At 36.2% G+C, this 14,696-nt stretch overlaps 1 protein-coding gene across 2 annotated transcripts in view; it reads left to right on the top strand.

The window, feature by feature from the left end:
- The window catches only part of SOX6 (SRY-box transcription factor 6), a 359,140-nt gene that overhangs the window by 302,697 nt on the left and 41,747 nt on the right, over nt 1–14,696 (top strand). For both annotated transcript variants that reach the window (XM_066551989.1, XM_066551990.1), the window contains 2 exons: nt 1,613–1,793; nt 4,391–4,581. In XM_066551989.1, coding sequence (XP_066408086.1) covers nt 1,613–1,793; nt 4,391–4,581 — 372 coding nt within the window. The remainder of the gene's footprint in view (nt 1–1,612; nt 1,794–4,390; nt 4,582–14,696) is intronic.

Below are 14,696 nucleotides of genomic sequence, written 5' to 3'. Positions count from 1 at the left end.
AACTCTTGGAAAAGTTTATGGAATCCACTTTGTATCTGTGCAAGGAAAGAGGACTCATGTAAGTGTGCCCAGAAAGCACCAAAATTGACTCTGTCCGTTGTACCTTTGAGCTTCTGCATCCACCCAGACCCTGAAAGGCTGTGGACATTTGTGCACACTCTGAGGCTGGGAAGAATTGAAATGTCATGCAGTTTTATGGAAAAAGTTTAAAGCTGGTGATGGGATGGCAATACAAATACCTGTTTATTACATTTTCCTGTTTAATACGTTGTGTATTACCAGATGTACTTTGCTTGACAGTAAGGAGAATGGAGAAGATGAGATTATGTGATGTATTATTGTATTTTGACATAATTCTAAGATTCCAAGTGATCAGTTCAGTGTTTTAAAATATGAACAACCTTGTACATCCAGTGTAATTCTGCTCTGGGCATATTTTAAATGAGAGATCTGTCTTACTGAGCTCTTTAATGACAGAAAATCACCCTTTCATAGTTTTGTAAGTGCTCTGTCTTGCTTAATGTATTAAGTAAAGGAAGAATCTGAAAGAATGGGAAGAAGGTTGCACTGCAAATGTTTATACTCATCAAAGAAATTAATAGCTTGAATAAGTTTTCTTCAAAGAGTTGAGATATTTTTAGATGGATCTATTCTCTATAGCATAGAAAAAAGACATATGTCAGAGAGAGTTTCTTCAACAGTTGTAAGTGAAAAATATCAAATCATATAAAGGTGCTGATACTAGATTTACACACCCTTAAAAAACATTCCTTGCCAATAAAACATACAGGTATAATAAAGGTTAAATGCAGCAGAAGTAAGTACAGAATATGGGAATAATACAGAAGTATTGAACAAGGAGCAGAAATGCAGTTACGTGGAAAATGGTTTTGACATTTGAATAATAAAATATCAAAAAGTTAAAAAAAATTATACAGTAGAAAATAAAATATATTTTTAAATGCCTGTGGTATGTAGTCACTACCCTAATAAGTAAAGGAATTTGAATTCTGTGAAATTCTTATCTCCTGTTATGAAGGGACCAGCATAGATTCTTTCAAAGAACAAAACATGCACTCTGAATTAGATGCATGGAATGTATAAGCTAGCAGCAGCTCTAAATGTGGGCCAAAGAGCTGTCAGGGCTTCCAAATGATTCTTTCATAGTAATACTTCTGATTCCTTAGTTTCTAATACATTTAAAAATAAGCTACATAACTTATTTTTATAGTGCCAGGAACTTTTCAAATAGAACCAGTGCAAAAGCATTACTGAGCTGCTGGAAATTTTAAATAATTCTTTGTAAATGCCCTAGGTTAATTTAGATCTCTGAAAACACATTAGGAAATTAAGCTGTAATGTGAGCTAATTCAAATTTTAATTTGGCAAAAAGAATGATCCAGTCACATAGTTAATGTAAATAAGAAGCATAACACAGAGAAATTAATGAGGTTTCCTTTCGTTGAATCTTAAAGGAGGCAGATAATTAGCTTCTTTTGTTATTATTGCTGTGGAATGTGGCATTGTCTTCGAGGTGTAAAGTAACTGCTGCTTGCAAAATGATGCCTTCATTTGTCTTTTCCTAATAGTTATTTACATTCAACTCTTGCAGGATGAAGCAGCTCAGCCACTGAATCTCTCAGCCCGACCCAAAACAGCTGAACCTGTCAAATCCCCAACATCTCCAACACAGAATCTCTTCCCAGCCAGCAAAAGCAGCCCAGTGACAGTGACGAGCAAGAGTGGCATCCCCAGCCCGCTCAGTGGATCCCTGGGAAGAGGATCCTCTTTAGGTAACTCATCTGTCCTGGGAAAAGGACAAAATAGACACGTTTTCTGCATGAAATTCCAGCCTGAGCACACTTAGTTCTGGATTAGGTAGATAGTCAGGTGCACATTTCTGTTTAAAATTGAATAAAAAAAAAAAGTTATAGTGAAGCTTTTCAAAGAATGATTGATTGCCAGAGTTTTATAAGAGATGTGTCAGTGTGTGACAACACAGGAAAGAAATGCATAATGTAGGAAATAAATACAAATACACACAGATAAGTAAATAAAGATAGATATATAAAACTTGTAAAACAGTTTTGTGTGAATATCTCTCCTAAAGGTATCTGCTGGGTGTATACACACAAAGTTAACTTTTAAATTTTGAATCTTGGATCAAGAAAATAAAAAACTATCTTTGCATGCACATGGAGCCTAAGCAGATACTAGATAGGTTTGTTTTTTTTTTTTTTTTTTTAGTAGGGAATGAAAGGCATTAGTCCAGACAGTTTATGTTTTTGATATTATTTGATGATGGTTTTGTCATTTGTTCACCTGTCAGGATTTCATTGATTCATATGGTTACAAGTAGGGACTTTTTGACCTGTGTTCAAGATTCTTTAAGCTTATTAAGTGATGAAAAAAAATGGTCTGAAAACTATGTATGAAGACTACTTTAACCAGTCAAGAAACAGAATCAAGAGCTGCAAAATGTAGATGATCAGCCCTAAAGTTCAAATAGTAAATTTTAACAGTGACTAAATACTTACTACAGACCACTTATTCACAATCTGTAGCTCAAGTGTACTTGTAAAATATATAGAAACACTTGTGAATAATGAATAGATATGTTAAATACATATATTAAATATATAAAAATTATGGGGTTTTTCCATTCCCAAACACTTGGGAACATCATGATCTCTGAAAGATATTTTCTGCAACTATCTAGATACTTTACCTGTCAATTTATTTGCAACTATCACTGCATTATCTTACATTAGAAAGTGAAATATCAATCTGAAGTCATAGACCATTCAAGAGAAAGGAGCGCAGAAGACAAATAGTGCCTAAGGTATAAATATTTTTCATGTAAAGTCATAAAAAAATTTAGTCTCAATCCTTAAGTATAAAAAAAGACAGGAAGACATTACCAAAAATCAGCAAGCCATGTAGGAGCTTTTGCTGCATGTACATGATTATGAATCTAAAAAAATCTTTAAAATCATGCAAATATGGTTCCCAGCTTCTTTAGGGTCCAGATTGGAACTTGGAGGCTGAAATGGTTTAGAACATTGCAAATTTTCCTCAGCAGGAACAATGGTTGTCTTAGAGTACATTATTTTTATTTTGGAGAAGGGTGTTTAATACAGATAGAAAAATTCACCAGTCCCATCACTTGTTGGGGTAGGGTGAAAACATCACAGTCTGCATCCCTTCTTACTTAGGCCATGGTATTAAATTAAGAATTTGGTTCCCAGATAAAATGTGAGAAACCCTTAATAATTTTTATTTTAACATAATTCAGGGTCCTTAGAGATTGAATTTGCTGTATTGTACTCACCTGAACTTCAGTGAAATAAAAAGAATATAAAAGTTATCTTTGAAGGTTAATTCCAAATCTTAGCCTGTTTGGATTTTTTGGTTGTTGTTTTGTTTTGTATTTTGGTTTTGTTGGACTTTTTATTTTCTTTTTTTATTTTCTTTTTTTTTTTTTTTAGTAGTAGACTGTCAATAAGTACACAAATCTAGCAAATTCAGAGCTTTTATAAAAGACATTTGCTGGCCAGGCAGATGCACAGGTCACACACGAACTGTGATTGCTCAAAATTCCCAAGCTAGAATATACATGCACCAATCTATCCATGTGCAGTACAGAAAATACTTCCATGTAGGAGCAGGTGGATCACAGTTTTGTCACAGCAACAAAAAAAGAAACAGCCACAAAATAATTGCTGTCTTTTTCTCTCAAATCTAAAACTGTGTCTGGGATACTCATCTTCAAGAATGCATTGTAAGATGCAACAGGAATGCTTGGCTGAGTATGATGCTTGTTTAAAAGTCTCTTCCTGTTCAGGGTGATAGAAAGAAAACTGTTTTTTCTCTGCTGATTTAGAGATTTATACTCATGTTATGGTGATATGACCTTTGCTCCCAAAAAGTAAATGTGAGTGCTCTTTCTGAAATGGAAATCCAAATGTCTGGAGTAATGATTCTCTCTATAAAAAAATTCTAAGAACTGACATGGAGTTTCATGGCCTAGTAAATGAGATTTTTTTCTTTGTTCATTTCATTAATTATTTTTAACACCTCAAAAGTTTTCCAGTTTAAGCTTCAGAATACTGTTGTCTGAAACACATATTTAAATTTAAGTCCATGAGTATGCTCAGGTACCTCCACATCAGGCTATTCCAAGACCTCAGTGGTGGTATTTCTAAGGAAGTGCATGAGTTTATCAATCACTTCAGTAGAGTAATTCCACCTTCAAACGGACAACAATTGCCACTTCTCCTCCTCCTGCAGATGTTGGTTGGGTGCAGCTCTAAGAGGTGTGAGAGCAGAGTTCTTACCCTGGATTCCAGTTTGAGTAATTACCTAAATAAAATGTGTTCTCTCTTTATAGATATCCTTTCCAGTCTTAATTCACCTGCCCTATTTGGGGACCAGGACACAGTAATGAAAGCCATTCAGGAGGCTCGAAAAATGAGAGAGCAAATCCAAAGGGAACAGCAGCAGCAACAGCAGCCTCATGGTGTTGATGGAAAATTGCCCTCCATGAATAACATGGGTCTAAACAACTGCAGGAATGAAAAGGTAATGTCTCCCACTCCCCCACAGTCTGTCACTCACTCTTCCCTTCCCTGCAAAATAGCTTCTTATTTTTATATGAAATTTCTTTTTAGAGCTCTTAGCCCTCTCTGATTTCATGTTAAATACACCTTTGTCATTTCTCAGTGCTGTCCTACAAACTTCTCTAGGTGTGCATGGCAGCATTCACACCCACGGTCCTGTGCACGCAGAGGTGGAAGCTGTAAGCACATTGAAACATGGAAAAGGGCTTGGTTGGACCTTCCAGTGTTTGTGGTCACCAGATTTTGAATTGTGCTTTTGAGAATGGCTGGATTGATAAATATGGCTAAAGGGCCAGTTCTGTGCTAGCGTGGTTGAGTATTACAGTGCCAGTGCATGAATTGAGGGAGCTTGAATCTCTGGTTCAGGTGCAGCAAAGTACTTAGGCTTGAAACAGCTGCATTTGGCTCCCAGTTGCAGTGGGAAATTAAAGAATTAAACATTCTCTGCTGAATCTTCAATGTTGAATCACTGAAATGAGGTGGCACACTAGAGTAAAAGGGTAAATGAGAGGAAGTGTTGGGATAACGGGACCAGCACTGAACTGAGCAGGACATGATCCAGCTTACAAAATAGCAACCTGGGAGCATGCAGGAAAGGTAAGGAACAGTTTCTATCACCAGTCAGAGGACAAACAAGACTCTTGAAAAATCCCCTGTCCCATTCTGTGGCCTTTCTGAGGTTTTCAGGATCTGCTCCAGCAGCAGGTCTCTGGTAACTGGCTGAGGTAAAGGCAGCCCTTTGGATGGAGAATGCTTCCCTAGAGGTGCCATGGGCTGCAAAAAATGCAGCACACAAGTTATTTTTCACCACTGGCACGAATCAGTTAGAGACCACAAAACTTATTCCAGTCATCCAGAAAGGGAAAAGCATTATCTCAGTAGTCACTAAAGCTCTGGCAAATAGAACGGTTATGATGCAATTTAGTAATGAATGGAAAGAAAACTGACATATTATTTAGCCCATACAGCAACCAGTGTTTCAGACTATTTGTTAAAACCCTCCAGAACAGCAGGTATTCCAGTGCCTGTAAATATTCTATGATTCTCTATATCAGATGGCAGGGTAGGTTCTTTGTTTCTTAGGTGAGGGAGGGGAGACTATATTGTAGCCCAAAGACTAACAGGAGTTTTGAGTGCAGGTTGAGTATAAGACTCAGCAGAATATTAACTGTAACTTAAATGATGAATTTGATAATATTCTGATCTTTTCTCAGCCCACAAGGGAATGCTTGCGTGAGTGTTTTGTAGCAAGGCACAGAAAGACATAGAAATGACATAAACAGACCCATTAAAGGTTGATACACACCTTTTAAATTACATTTTATATTTTTGCTTGATAGTTTCTTTAGAGCACTCATATCAAGAAGTGACTGTAAAAAAAGATTGGTTAAAATGTTGCCACACAGGATAAACATGCTTTCCTGAGTCAGACTCAGTGTCTAATAAATATATATGTCTGCTAGTATTAGATTGAAAGTCATAATTGGAAACCCCATTTAATACAAGTTGACATTATTAAAAATATAGAAATGAATAACTGATCAAGCAGGATGTATTCAAACATTCTAATTGAAAAGTCAGTGTTTGCCCTAAGTAATCAAGAGGCGGGATACTAAAGCCCAGGTTATAAAAATAAAAAAAGTCACATACATGATCAGTATTAAGAGTTTATAAAATTATACTTATTTTAAAATTTATTTTATGAGTTTCAGTGGCTTGACATTTAAAAAATATCTAATATGCTATAAGGGCTATTAAAAGAATTCTTAACTTTTGATTTCACTTTGAAAAATAAGTATAAAAATGGCATCCACTTACTTATTGAGTTTGTCCCCTGTGTATTTTCAGTATCATATTTATGTCTTGTATTTCATATAACAAGTTCCTATTTCATCTTTCACCCTTTAAAGCAGAGTCAGTAAATATTTCAGTGAATAATCTGAAATTTCTATTTTGTGCCAGTTTTACAAGCAATACACAGATTGATGCACAGCTTCTGGATTGAGGTTATACACCAGGCAGTCTGAGCAAAAAAAAAAAAATTCTTTTCCTTGCAAATATAGCAGAGTGAATCAGAACTCTTTAACAGATACAAACACCATCATTCTCAAATGCCATCTTTTATGAGGAGACTTTTCATGGTGGCACTTGCAACCTTCAAACGCTAAGAATAAAACAGCAGCAGGGAAATCTGTTGTTCAGTCTCTTAGTGACCCTATGTAATCCTGCTGGGTTTATTTATTGCAGCAGGTACTACAGAGCCATTAAGGCAGGAAAGGCTTGTAGTTTGTGCTCTGGTTTTACCTCTGCTGTGCTGGCCTGTTATCCTTGCCCCACAGATGTGGGAAAAGGCAGGGGTTGCAAAAGAATGGGATATAAATCAGTCATTTTCCATGATGGTATATCCCTACTCTTATCCTAAAGAAAATAAAAGTATTATTTCAGTCATGAATAGTAGGAAAAATGTATTTATATTTTATAGCAAGTATAAAATGCATTAAAACCAGAAGCATCCTTTGCACAAACAGAATCCTAGAGCACTTTTCTTTCCCCCTTCACCCTCTGCCTTTCAATTTTTACATTATGATATACTTCTTTTACTCTAAAAATGATGGGCAGGATGATCAAAATGGAGGTGGGGGAGCAGGAATGCTAGATCACTTCAATTAGAGAAACATAATTTTGAAATAATTGTATGCCAAGAAAACTGCGTATAGTTTCTGTCATAATCCCACTGAAGCTTTGATAACAGTTGCAATTTTGCATTGGTTTCTTTTGAAGAATCAGAACCCTGTGTTTTCAGGACCAAATTTTCAGAAATTGGCTTCAGGTAATTAGACTTGTAGAAATGAGTAGCTGGAAGCTGGCACGAGAAAAAGATGACAAATTAATTGCCTGCAGCTGGTTTAAAAAAGCTATTGAGTTCTGGTCAGTTACTGGTCTTCAGGTTCAGATAGTTGGTAATAGTTTGTTGTGCAAATGATTGGACTCACAAAATTATGTACATAACTTCAAAGCTTGGGCTTAGGCCTTTTTGAAAATGTGTCATTCAAATCTCAGAAAGCTTTGTATTTGGTTACAGACACAGAATTGAGAATTGCTTATGTTCATATTCTGCTGTTAAAAAAAAAAAAAAACAACAAACTACAAAGACTTTCAAAGTGCTCACAGAGATTCACTCATCAGAAAGACCAAAACAAAAGCATCCAGCACTCTGGGGCAGCCCAACATTGTCATTTGCCAAAGCATTAAGCATTATACTTCTGAGATGTGGAGTTATTTGTGTGCTGAGGTGGGTTAGGATAGGCAGGTGAGCACCACGCAGCCGCTCGCTCGCTCCTGTCCGTGGGATGGGGAGGAGTCAGAAGGGTAAAATTAGAACATTTGTGGGTTGATTAGTATAGTTTAATAAGCATGGCAAAATCCGTGCATGTAAGGAAAGTAAAACAGGGAATTAATTGACTACTGCCCATTGCCAGGCAGGTGTATAGCCATTCCTAGGAAAGCAGAGCTTCAGCACAAATAAGTTACATGGGAAGGCAAATGCCAAAACTCCAAACATTTCCCTTTCCTCATTCTTCCTCCAGATTTTATTGCTGAGTCTGATGTCATATGGTGTGGAATATCCCTTTGGTCAGTTGGGGTCAGCTGGCTGGGCTCTGTCCCCCTCTCAGTGCTTGGCACAGCCCCAGCCTCCTCTCTGGCAGAGCAGCACCAACCCCAGAAAAAGTCTTGCTGTAGAAGTCTTGTTCGACAATAGGTGAAACATCCCTGTGTTATCCAGCTCTGTTTTGGTCACAAATCCAAAACTCAGCAGCACACAAACTAAGCTTAACTCTGAGCCTAAACCAGTACAATGCACATGAGGCAAAAAAATCACTATAGCGGAGCTGAATTTTTCTGCTGCACTTCAGGTGGAGCAAAAAACTCCAGCGTGGTCTGACTGAGCAAAGGGAACAATAGTGGTGCCAGTCATTTTACAGAGTAAACAGAAACACTGGGGAAGGGGAGAGAGTTAGGAAAATGAAGAAAATAATATACAGAGCTTTTACCATGTGATAGAAGCAAAAGTAAAATCATACCAAAAATTCATCCTTGTGATGTGACTTTTTTCCACTCAAGCCATGTTCACCTTCAACAAGAAGGAGTACTTAAACAATATCTGCATTGCTTCAGCTACTTGTATTTATTTCAATATTTCAAACTACTGTCATTGCCTAGAAGATTTGCTTTGATTTAAGGCTCTAAATGAATCTGAAAATGTTATATAATTTATAAGATAACTGACATTAATTTAAAAAGAATCAAATCCTATCTTTTTTGTACATAAAGCAGTAAAATGCTAAAAAAGATGCTTCATAAAATCTTTGTATAAAAAATATAGGTAGAACTGTGATTGGAGGAAAATCTATGAAGTCAAGATAGAATAAATACAAAATCAATTACCACAACATATTTGTATCCCCACATCCCCATTTACTTCCCATGAAGCATATTCATTGAGATCTGAGAGTAAGCAGAATTTAATATAACATTTTCATGTTTATATTCCATTCTTCATCTTTTGTAGATTTTCAGACAACTGTGTATTTGCAGTAGGAAAGCAGAATTAGACCCCAAAATAAATGACATGAGTCATTGCCTACTTCCTGGGAATCATGGCACTTTAGCACCTCTTCTAATGAGCCTTTTATTCCTTTCTTATCTCTAAATCAAAGTTTCACAAGTTGAATCCACGTAATTTACCCTAATATAGACCCACAGTTTGTATGCAAAATGTGCACATTCTTAAAAACGTGTATTATTCACCCCTGGAGATATTACAGTCTATTGATCAAATCCATATTTAGGCACTTGGATTTGACTTGATAAGCCATAACGACCCCTTTGGAGGCGTTATGCTCTGCTGTATTTAGGGACTGTTAAGTATGTGGATTATTGAGACAATAGAGTGTAACAACTCCTCTGGAGCTGTTACACTTCATCATGTATATGAAGCTCCTGCACACATGTACAAACTTGTACAAAAACACTTCAGGAAGTCTTTGTAGGAAAAGTCACTAGTCATGCATAATCTCCTTTTGGCTGCCCACAGCAATGGCTCCAGCATTGTACTGTTATTTTCCTGAAACCAAGCAATGCTGCATTATGCTGCCATCAGTTTTTTGCCAGCTTTTTTCTCCCCATGCATTCAGCATCAGAGACAGAACAACTGCAGTGGCAGGAGTCACAGTGTCTGTTCTGTATGTGCAGGAGGCTTCTCAGACAATCACAGAGGATCACCTTGTTACAAGCATCCTTGCTATGAGTCAATTCTCAACTCTGTTAAAAAGCCCCAAACACATAGCTAAGCAAATACTTTCCCAGTTCATTCTGCATGCAATTCTCTTTTTCCTTTTACTGAAAGGAGTCCTGACCACTCTGAAATTTAGAACATGCATTAATTGGTCATTAGGGCCTTGTGGATTTCTTATAAATCTTTATGAATATGTGGTTTAGATTTGCAGGTACTGATTCTTCTCATTTCCTTTTTTCCTTTTAAGAAAAACTTGTGTTTTCTTTTTTCCCCTTTAGTTTCTTCTAGCAGACTATTAATACTTAGTAAATAAGAGGTCAATGCTTATATTTCAGTCTGCTGTGAGACATGAACAGTGAGCATTTTCAATTTGGTCTTTATTTCTGTTGGTTAAACCTTTGTTCTACTCGTAATTTAAGGGTGAGTGCCTAAAAATTAGGGGGGAAAAAGGGATAGCAGTAAAAATAGCAGATGACTAATTCTGCAAAGTTATTGCTTTTCTATGGTATTGTCTCCACACTCATTGTAGGAAGTTCTGGTCTCACTGTAACTTAAGAAAGGTCCTGCCCCTCCCGGCTTACAATTAGGGATATGTAATTTAAGTATTTAGATTCCATAATTAAAAATCTAGAGCTGTATAGAAAGGGAGAAAAGAAAGACATTGATTTACTTGAGGAACTGTTAGTGTGGTCTCACTTTCTTGCAAGAATATAGGCAATTTATTCAACTCAGTGGGAGTGTATTCCATCTGTCTAATGAAGACTCTGATTCCTACAAAGAGACACTGCAAAGTGTTTTTTCCTGACTACATCATCCTGCTCAGCCAACAAACCTTTCCCTGGGGACTTTCTGGGATGTGGAAGGACACGTTGCATGGAGACAACCTCTTAGCAGATCCATCATTTTAGAACAGACAAGTGGCAGGTCTAAGTAAAATGCCCTGGAATAGGGAAAAGTTTCAAAAACAAATCCCAGCAGTCCCCATATTCTTACAAAACAAATGTCCTTTATACTTGACTGTGAATCTGCTCAGTTTAGTAATCTACTTGTGGCTGTACGTAATATATGTAAGCTATAACTTTTTTTTTTCGTGAAGGGCTCAAAGTTAATTTCCTAAAGCCATATTTGAACACCAGTATTTTAATCTGAAAAATCTGCATTTAAAAAAAAGAAGAAAAGACAAAAGAAAAAACCTCAGTTTGTTCCAGAATTTTTTGAAATTGCAATAATTTTGCAATTTCTTTTTTAGGCTTAGGGCTTATCCTAGTTACATAAACATGTATCTTCATTTTATACCCATTGTAATATTTCCTTCATAATTTTGAAAGGAAAATAGTGACTCAAGTAAAATTTTTTTGAAGTGGCTGCAATGCAGGAGCCTAAGTCCCACTGAACTAGCTCTGAAAATTTTACCCCAAGGCAGACAAGCAGATTTGTGGCTGCATACACAGTAACAGTCTATTTTCAGTGGAATTCAGCAGCCTTGTATCCCTCTCCAGCTCTTTTTATGATAATTTGGACAATTCAGAATTTCAGCTGATGTAATACTGCCCCCTTTTATTAGAACTGGAAAACATGCCGGACCTCAAACATTTAGTTTTTTAGCTGGAGAAATTCTGTTTATTTATGCTGTTGCTTCCAATATTTGAATTTTCATGCCAAGATAAAGGCTGGCATCCATATGCATTTGTAACAAAGAATGGGGGGAATATAGTAATGATTCCAAGCAACATATTTTTCAGGGTGTATTTTGTGTGGTATGACTGGCCTTCCCAGGCAGTTTATCTCTTCAGGGAATTCCCTGCTATTTTTTTAAGAAGTTCGAGGTGTAGATGATTTCTGATTTTGTATGAATGTCATACGTGTTTGCATTGGTTTTCTAAGTGTATTTAGGGCCACACTGAGAATTGTCATTTTTGTTTTTCTTTTGTGAGTTCTGATCAGGAATTAGATGCGTTTTTGAATAGCTCAATGGTTTTAGTATCTCTCAGACACAGGTAAGTATTGCAAGGGATTTATGCTTGAACACTAGAACTCTCAATGTAATTTGAAATTAAATTCAAAGCAGAGAATCTTGGAAAAAAAAAAAAACCCCTGTGTCTCCAGCCATATCTTTTAAGCAGAAATATTTCAATTATAAACTAAGAAGGAAAACAACTAATCTGACTTTAGACAGAACCCTGAAGCCTGTAATGTATCACCAGCTTTTGTAGATAGCCCAGGAAATAAAAACAGGTCAGACATTGTACCCATACTTAGAGAAATGTTTTATCTGATCTCTATCTAAGTAGTGAGAAAGGTGATGGAGGCTGTAACTGCTCATGCACAGAGGGGTCAAACACAGCCATAACATTGGTGCTCAGCTTCTGAGAGTTATGGGAGGAAAATACCAGTGCTAACATCAGCCCCTGCAGAAGAACACAGCCCCATTATCAAGGCCAGGTTTGTAATGGGAACCAGGTGCAGGAGGCTGTGGGTATGAAATCTTGTCAGGGCTGTTCCTCCAGCCCCAGAGATAGAAATATTAAAGCTGCTCATGAATTGTTGACTTTGTCTGTAGGTAATGTATGATGCAGCCTTTAATTGATCACATGCTCTTGCTCAAATGCTATTTACACCTGTGTAGTCACTCGTGCCTATCAATGCACCTACTAAATTTATTTTTTTTAGGTTTACTTTGTATGCTGTGTATAGAAAGACATACAAATAATGTATTTGAAATTTGCACATTAAAAATACATGTTCACTGAAACTGTGGAACTGACAGGTAAACGACAAAAAGAAACAGTGGAAAATCTCTGGCATATGTAGGTCATCTAAATTTGCAGATAATTTAGCTTTGGTGACAGCTTATAGATCCAGTTTACACCTATTGAAGAATTTTCTGTGAGACCTTTGTTTTTAAACCTTTTGCTCAATTACCTTACTTTCCAAAATTGTCTTTATAAAACTGGTAGTTTTTGCATTTCAGTTCCAGTATATTAGATGTACAGTGAAATTCTTAGTCCCACAAGTCATTTAGAGTCTGATTAAAAGAAAATCTAAATTTTTTTTTCTATCGATTAAATTATCAAAATTAATTGAGTGAAAAATATGCAATCTTTGCAAACTATAAATCATGGAAATTTTACAGGAACATAAATTTAAAAAAAAAAAAAGAAAATTTGACCAGCCCAATAGTGATGTACAGATATAAGAAAATAAAAGAGAACATACCTATACATTAAAAGCCTATATGGAACATTATTATTTTAATGACTATGTACACATATATAGAGAGGCATACATATGTATACACACATGCACACACACTGCAGAGGGTAGAAAATTCCTATATTAGATGAACTTTTAAAGTATTTCATGTCTTCAGTTCGATGCCAGGAGCACTTGGTAGCAAAATACTCTTTCCAGGAAAGAAATCAGCACAAACTTTTGGTATCAGGAGCTATTTTGACAGTTGAATATTGGCTGCTAGAGGTTGTGCCACTACCTGTGTTACCAGCATTCTTGCTAAACACAGTTATGATTTTTTATTTCTGTTGTCAGGGCTACTTGAAGAGTTGTCTCACTTCAGCTTTTAGACCAAATTAATAATAGTGTTAATTATAATGATGATGATGATATTAATAATAATGGGGACTTGTCCCCTTTCTTCTATTGCCTTTCCAGCTCAAGAAGAAAAGCCAAATACACTGCTTTTTCCTTTGCATGGGGTATTTAAATGTGAAAAGGATACAAACTTTGCCCCATTTCGGTCTTCTCCCTTAAATTTTGGAGCAACTGAAAATTCAAAATGAACAGAATTAGATTGAAAGATGTCTCAGGGATGTGTTGAAAAATTTGCACAAACCAACAAGGATATTTTTTTCCAAAAGATGATGTTCTGCCATAAAGGATAGTGTCTTTTTGATGACTGTAACAGCATAATGATCTTCTTATATACAATACATTTCCCAAGCTACTCAGGAGAATTTACAGATATATACTGAAATTTATTCTGTGTTTTTATTATGCTTCTCCACAAAACAATAAAGATAGGTTGAAAATTATTGTTCGAGCATAAATTTGCTGGAACAAGAATATATTCATTGATTTAAATTGTGGGTCAGAATGGCAGCTGCACAATCCTATCATATCACTTCCTCAATTGTCCTGAGAACTACAGAATACATTTGCATATTATTTCACACTTAGATACAAGCAGAGACATCCGCAAAAGTTACTTCCATTTTTTTTCCAGGCTCTGTGTATTCCTCTAAGCAAATTCGCTGCATCAAATGCATTGCCAATATAACTCTCTGCTGCAGCAGATAAAGTACAGCAAGGATAAATTTGGATTGCTTTCCCTGATACTTCATTACTTTCTAAAATTAAAAATGTCTCCCATTTCTCAAGTGTCATTAGGCTGCATCAATAGGTATGATAAATTCAAATTCACTCCCTGTTGTTTAAGGATATTTACCAAGCTGCCTGTTTGTGGGATTATGCAATACTTTTTGCTGGCTTAACTGTTCTGCTTCAATCAAAAGAATAAGTATGCTAACAGGTAAAATTGTCTTCTTATGTCTCATGAAAAAACTCGAGCCAATAATGTGAAACATTGCAAGTGTTTGTTTGAAATCTGATTAATGGAGTTGGACCATGCTTAGTCCTTGCTTTGTTTCTTTCCACAAATATTCATGCAAACGGGGTTTCATTTCTATGACTGTATTTACATTTGAACATGGACATTTGTGCACAATTAGGGATTTGCACTTTATGCCCAAGTTGCTCACTCCCTC

The sequence above is a fragment of the Molothrus aeneus genome, chromosome 6 (genome assembly GCF_037042795.1).
Source record: "Molothrus aeneus isolate 106 chromosome 6, BPBGC_Maene_1.0, whole genome shotgun sequence".
Taxonomy (NCBI): domain Eukaryota; kingdom Metazoa; phylum Chordata; class Aves; order Passeriformes; family Icteridae; genus Molothrus; species Molothrus aeneus.
Note: the sequence above shows the minus strand (reverse complement) of the source record. Positions and strands in the feature narration are given on the sequence as shown.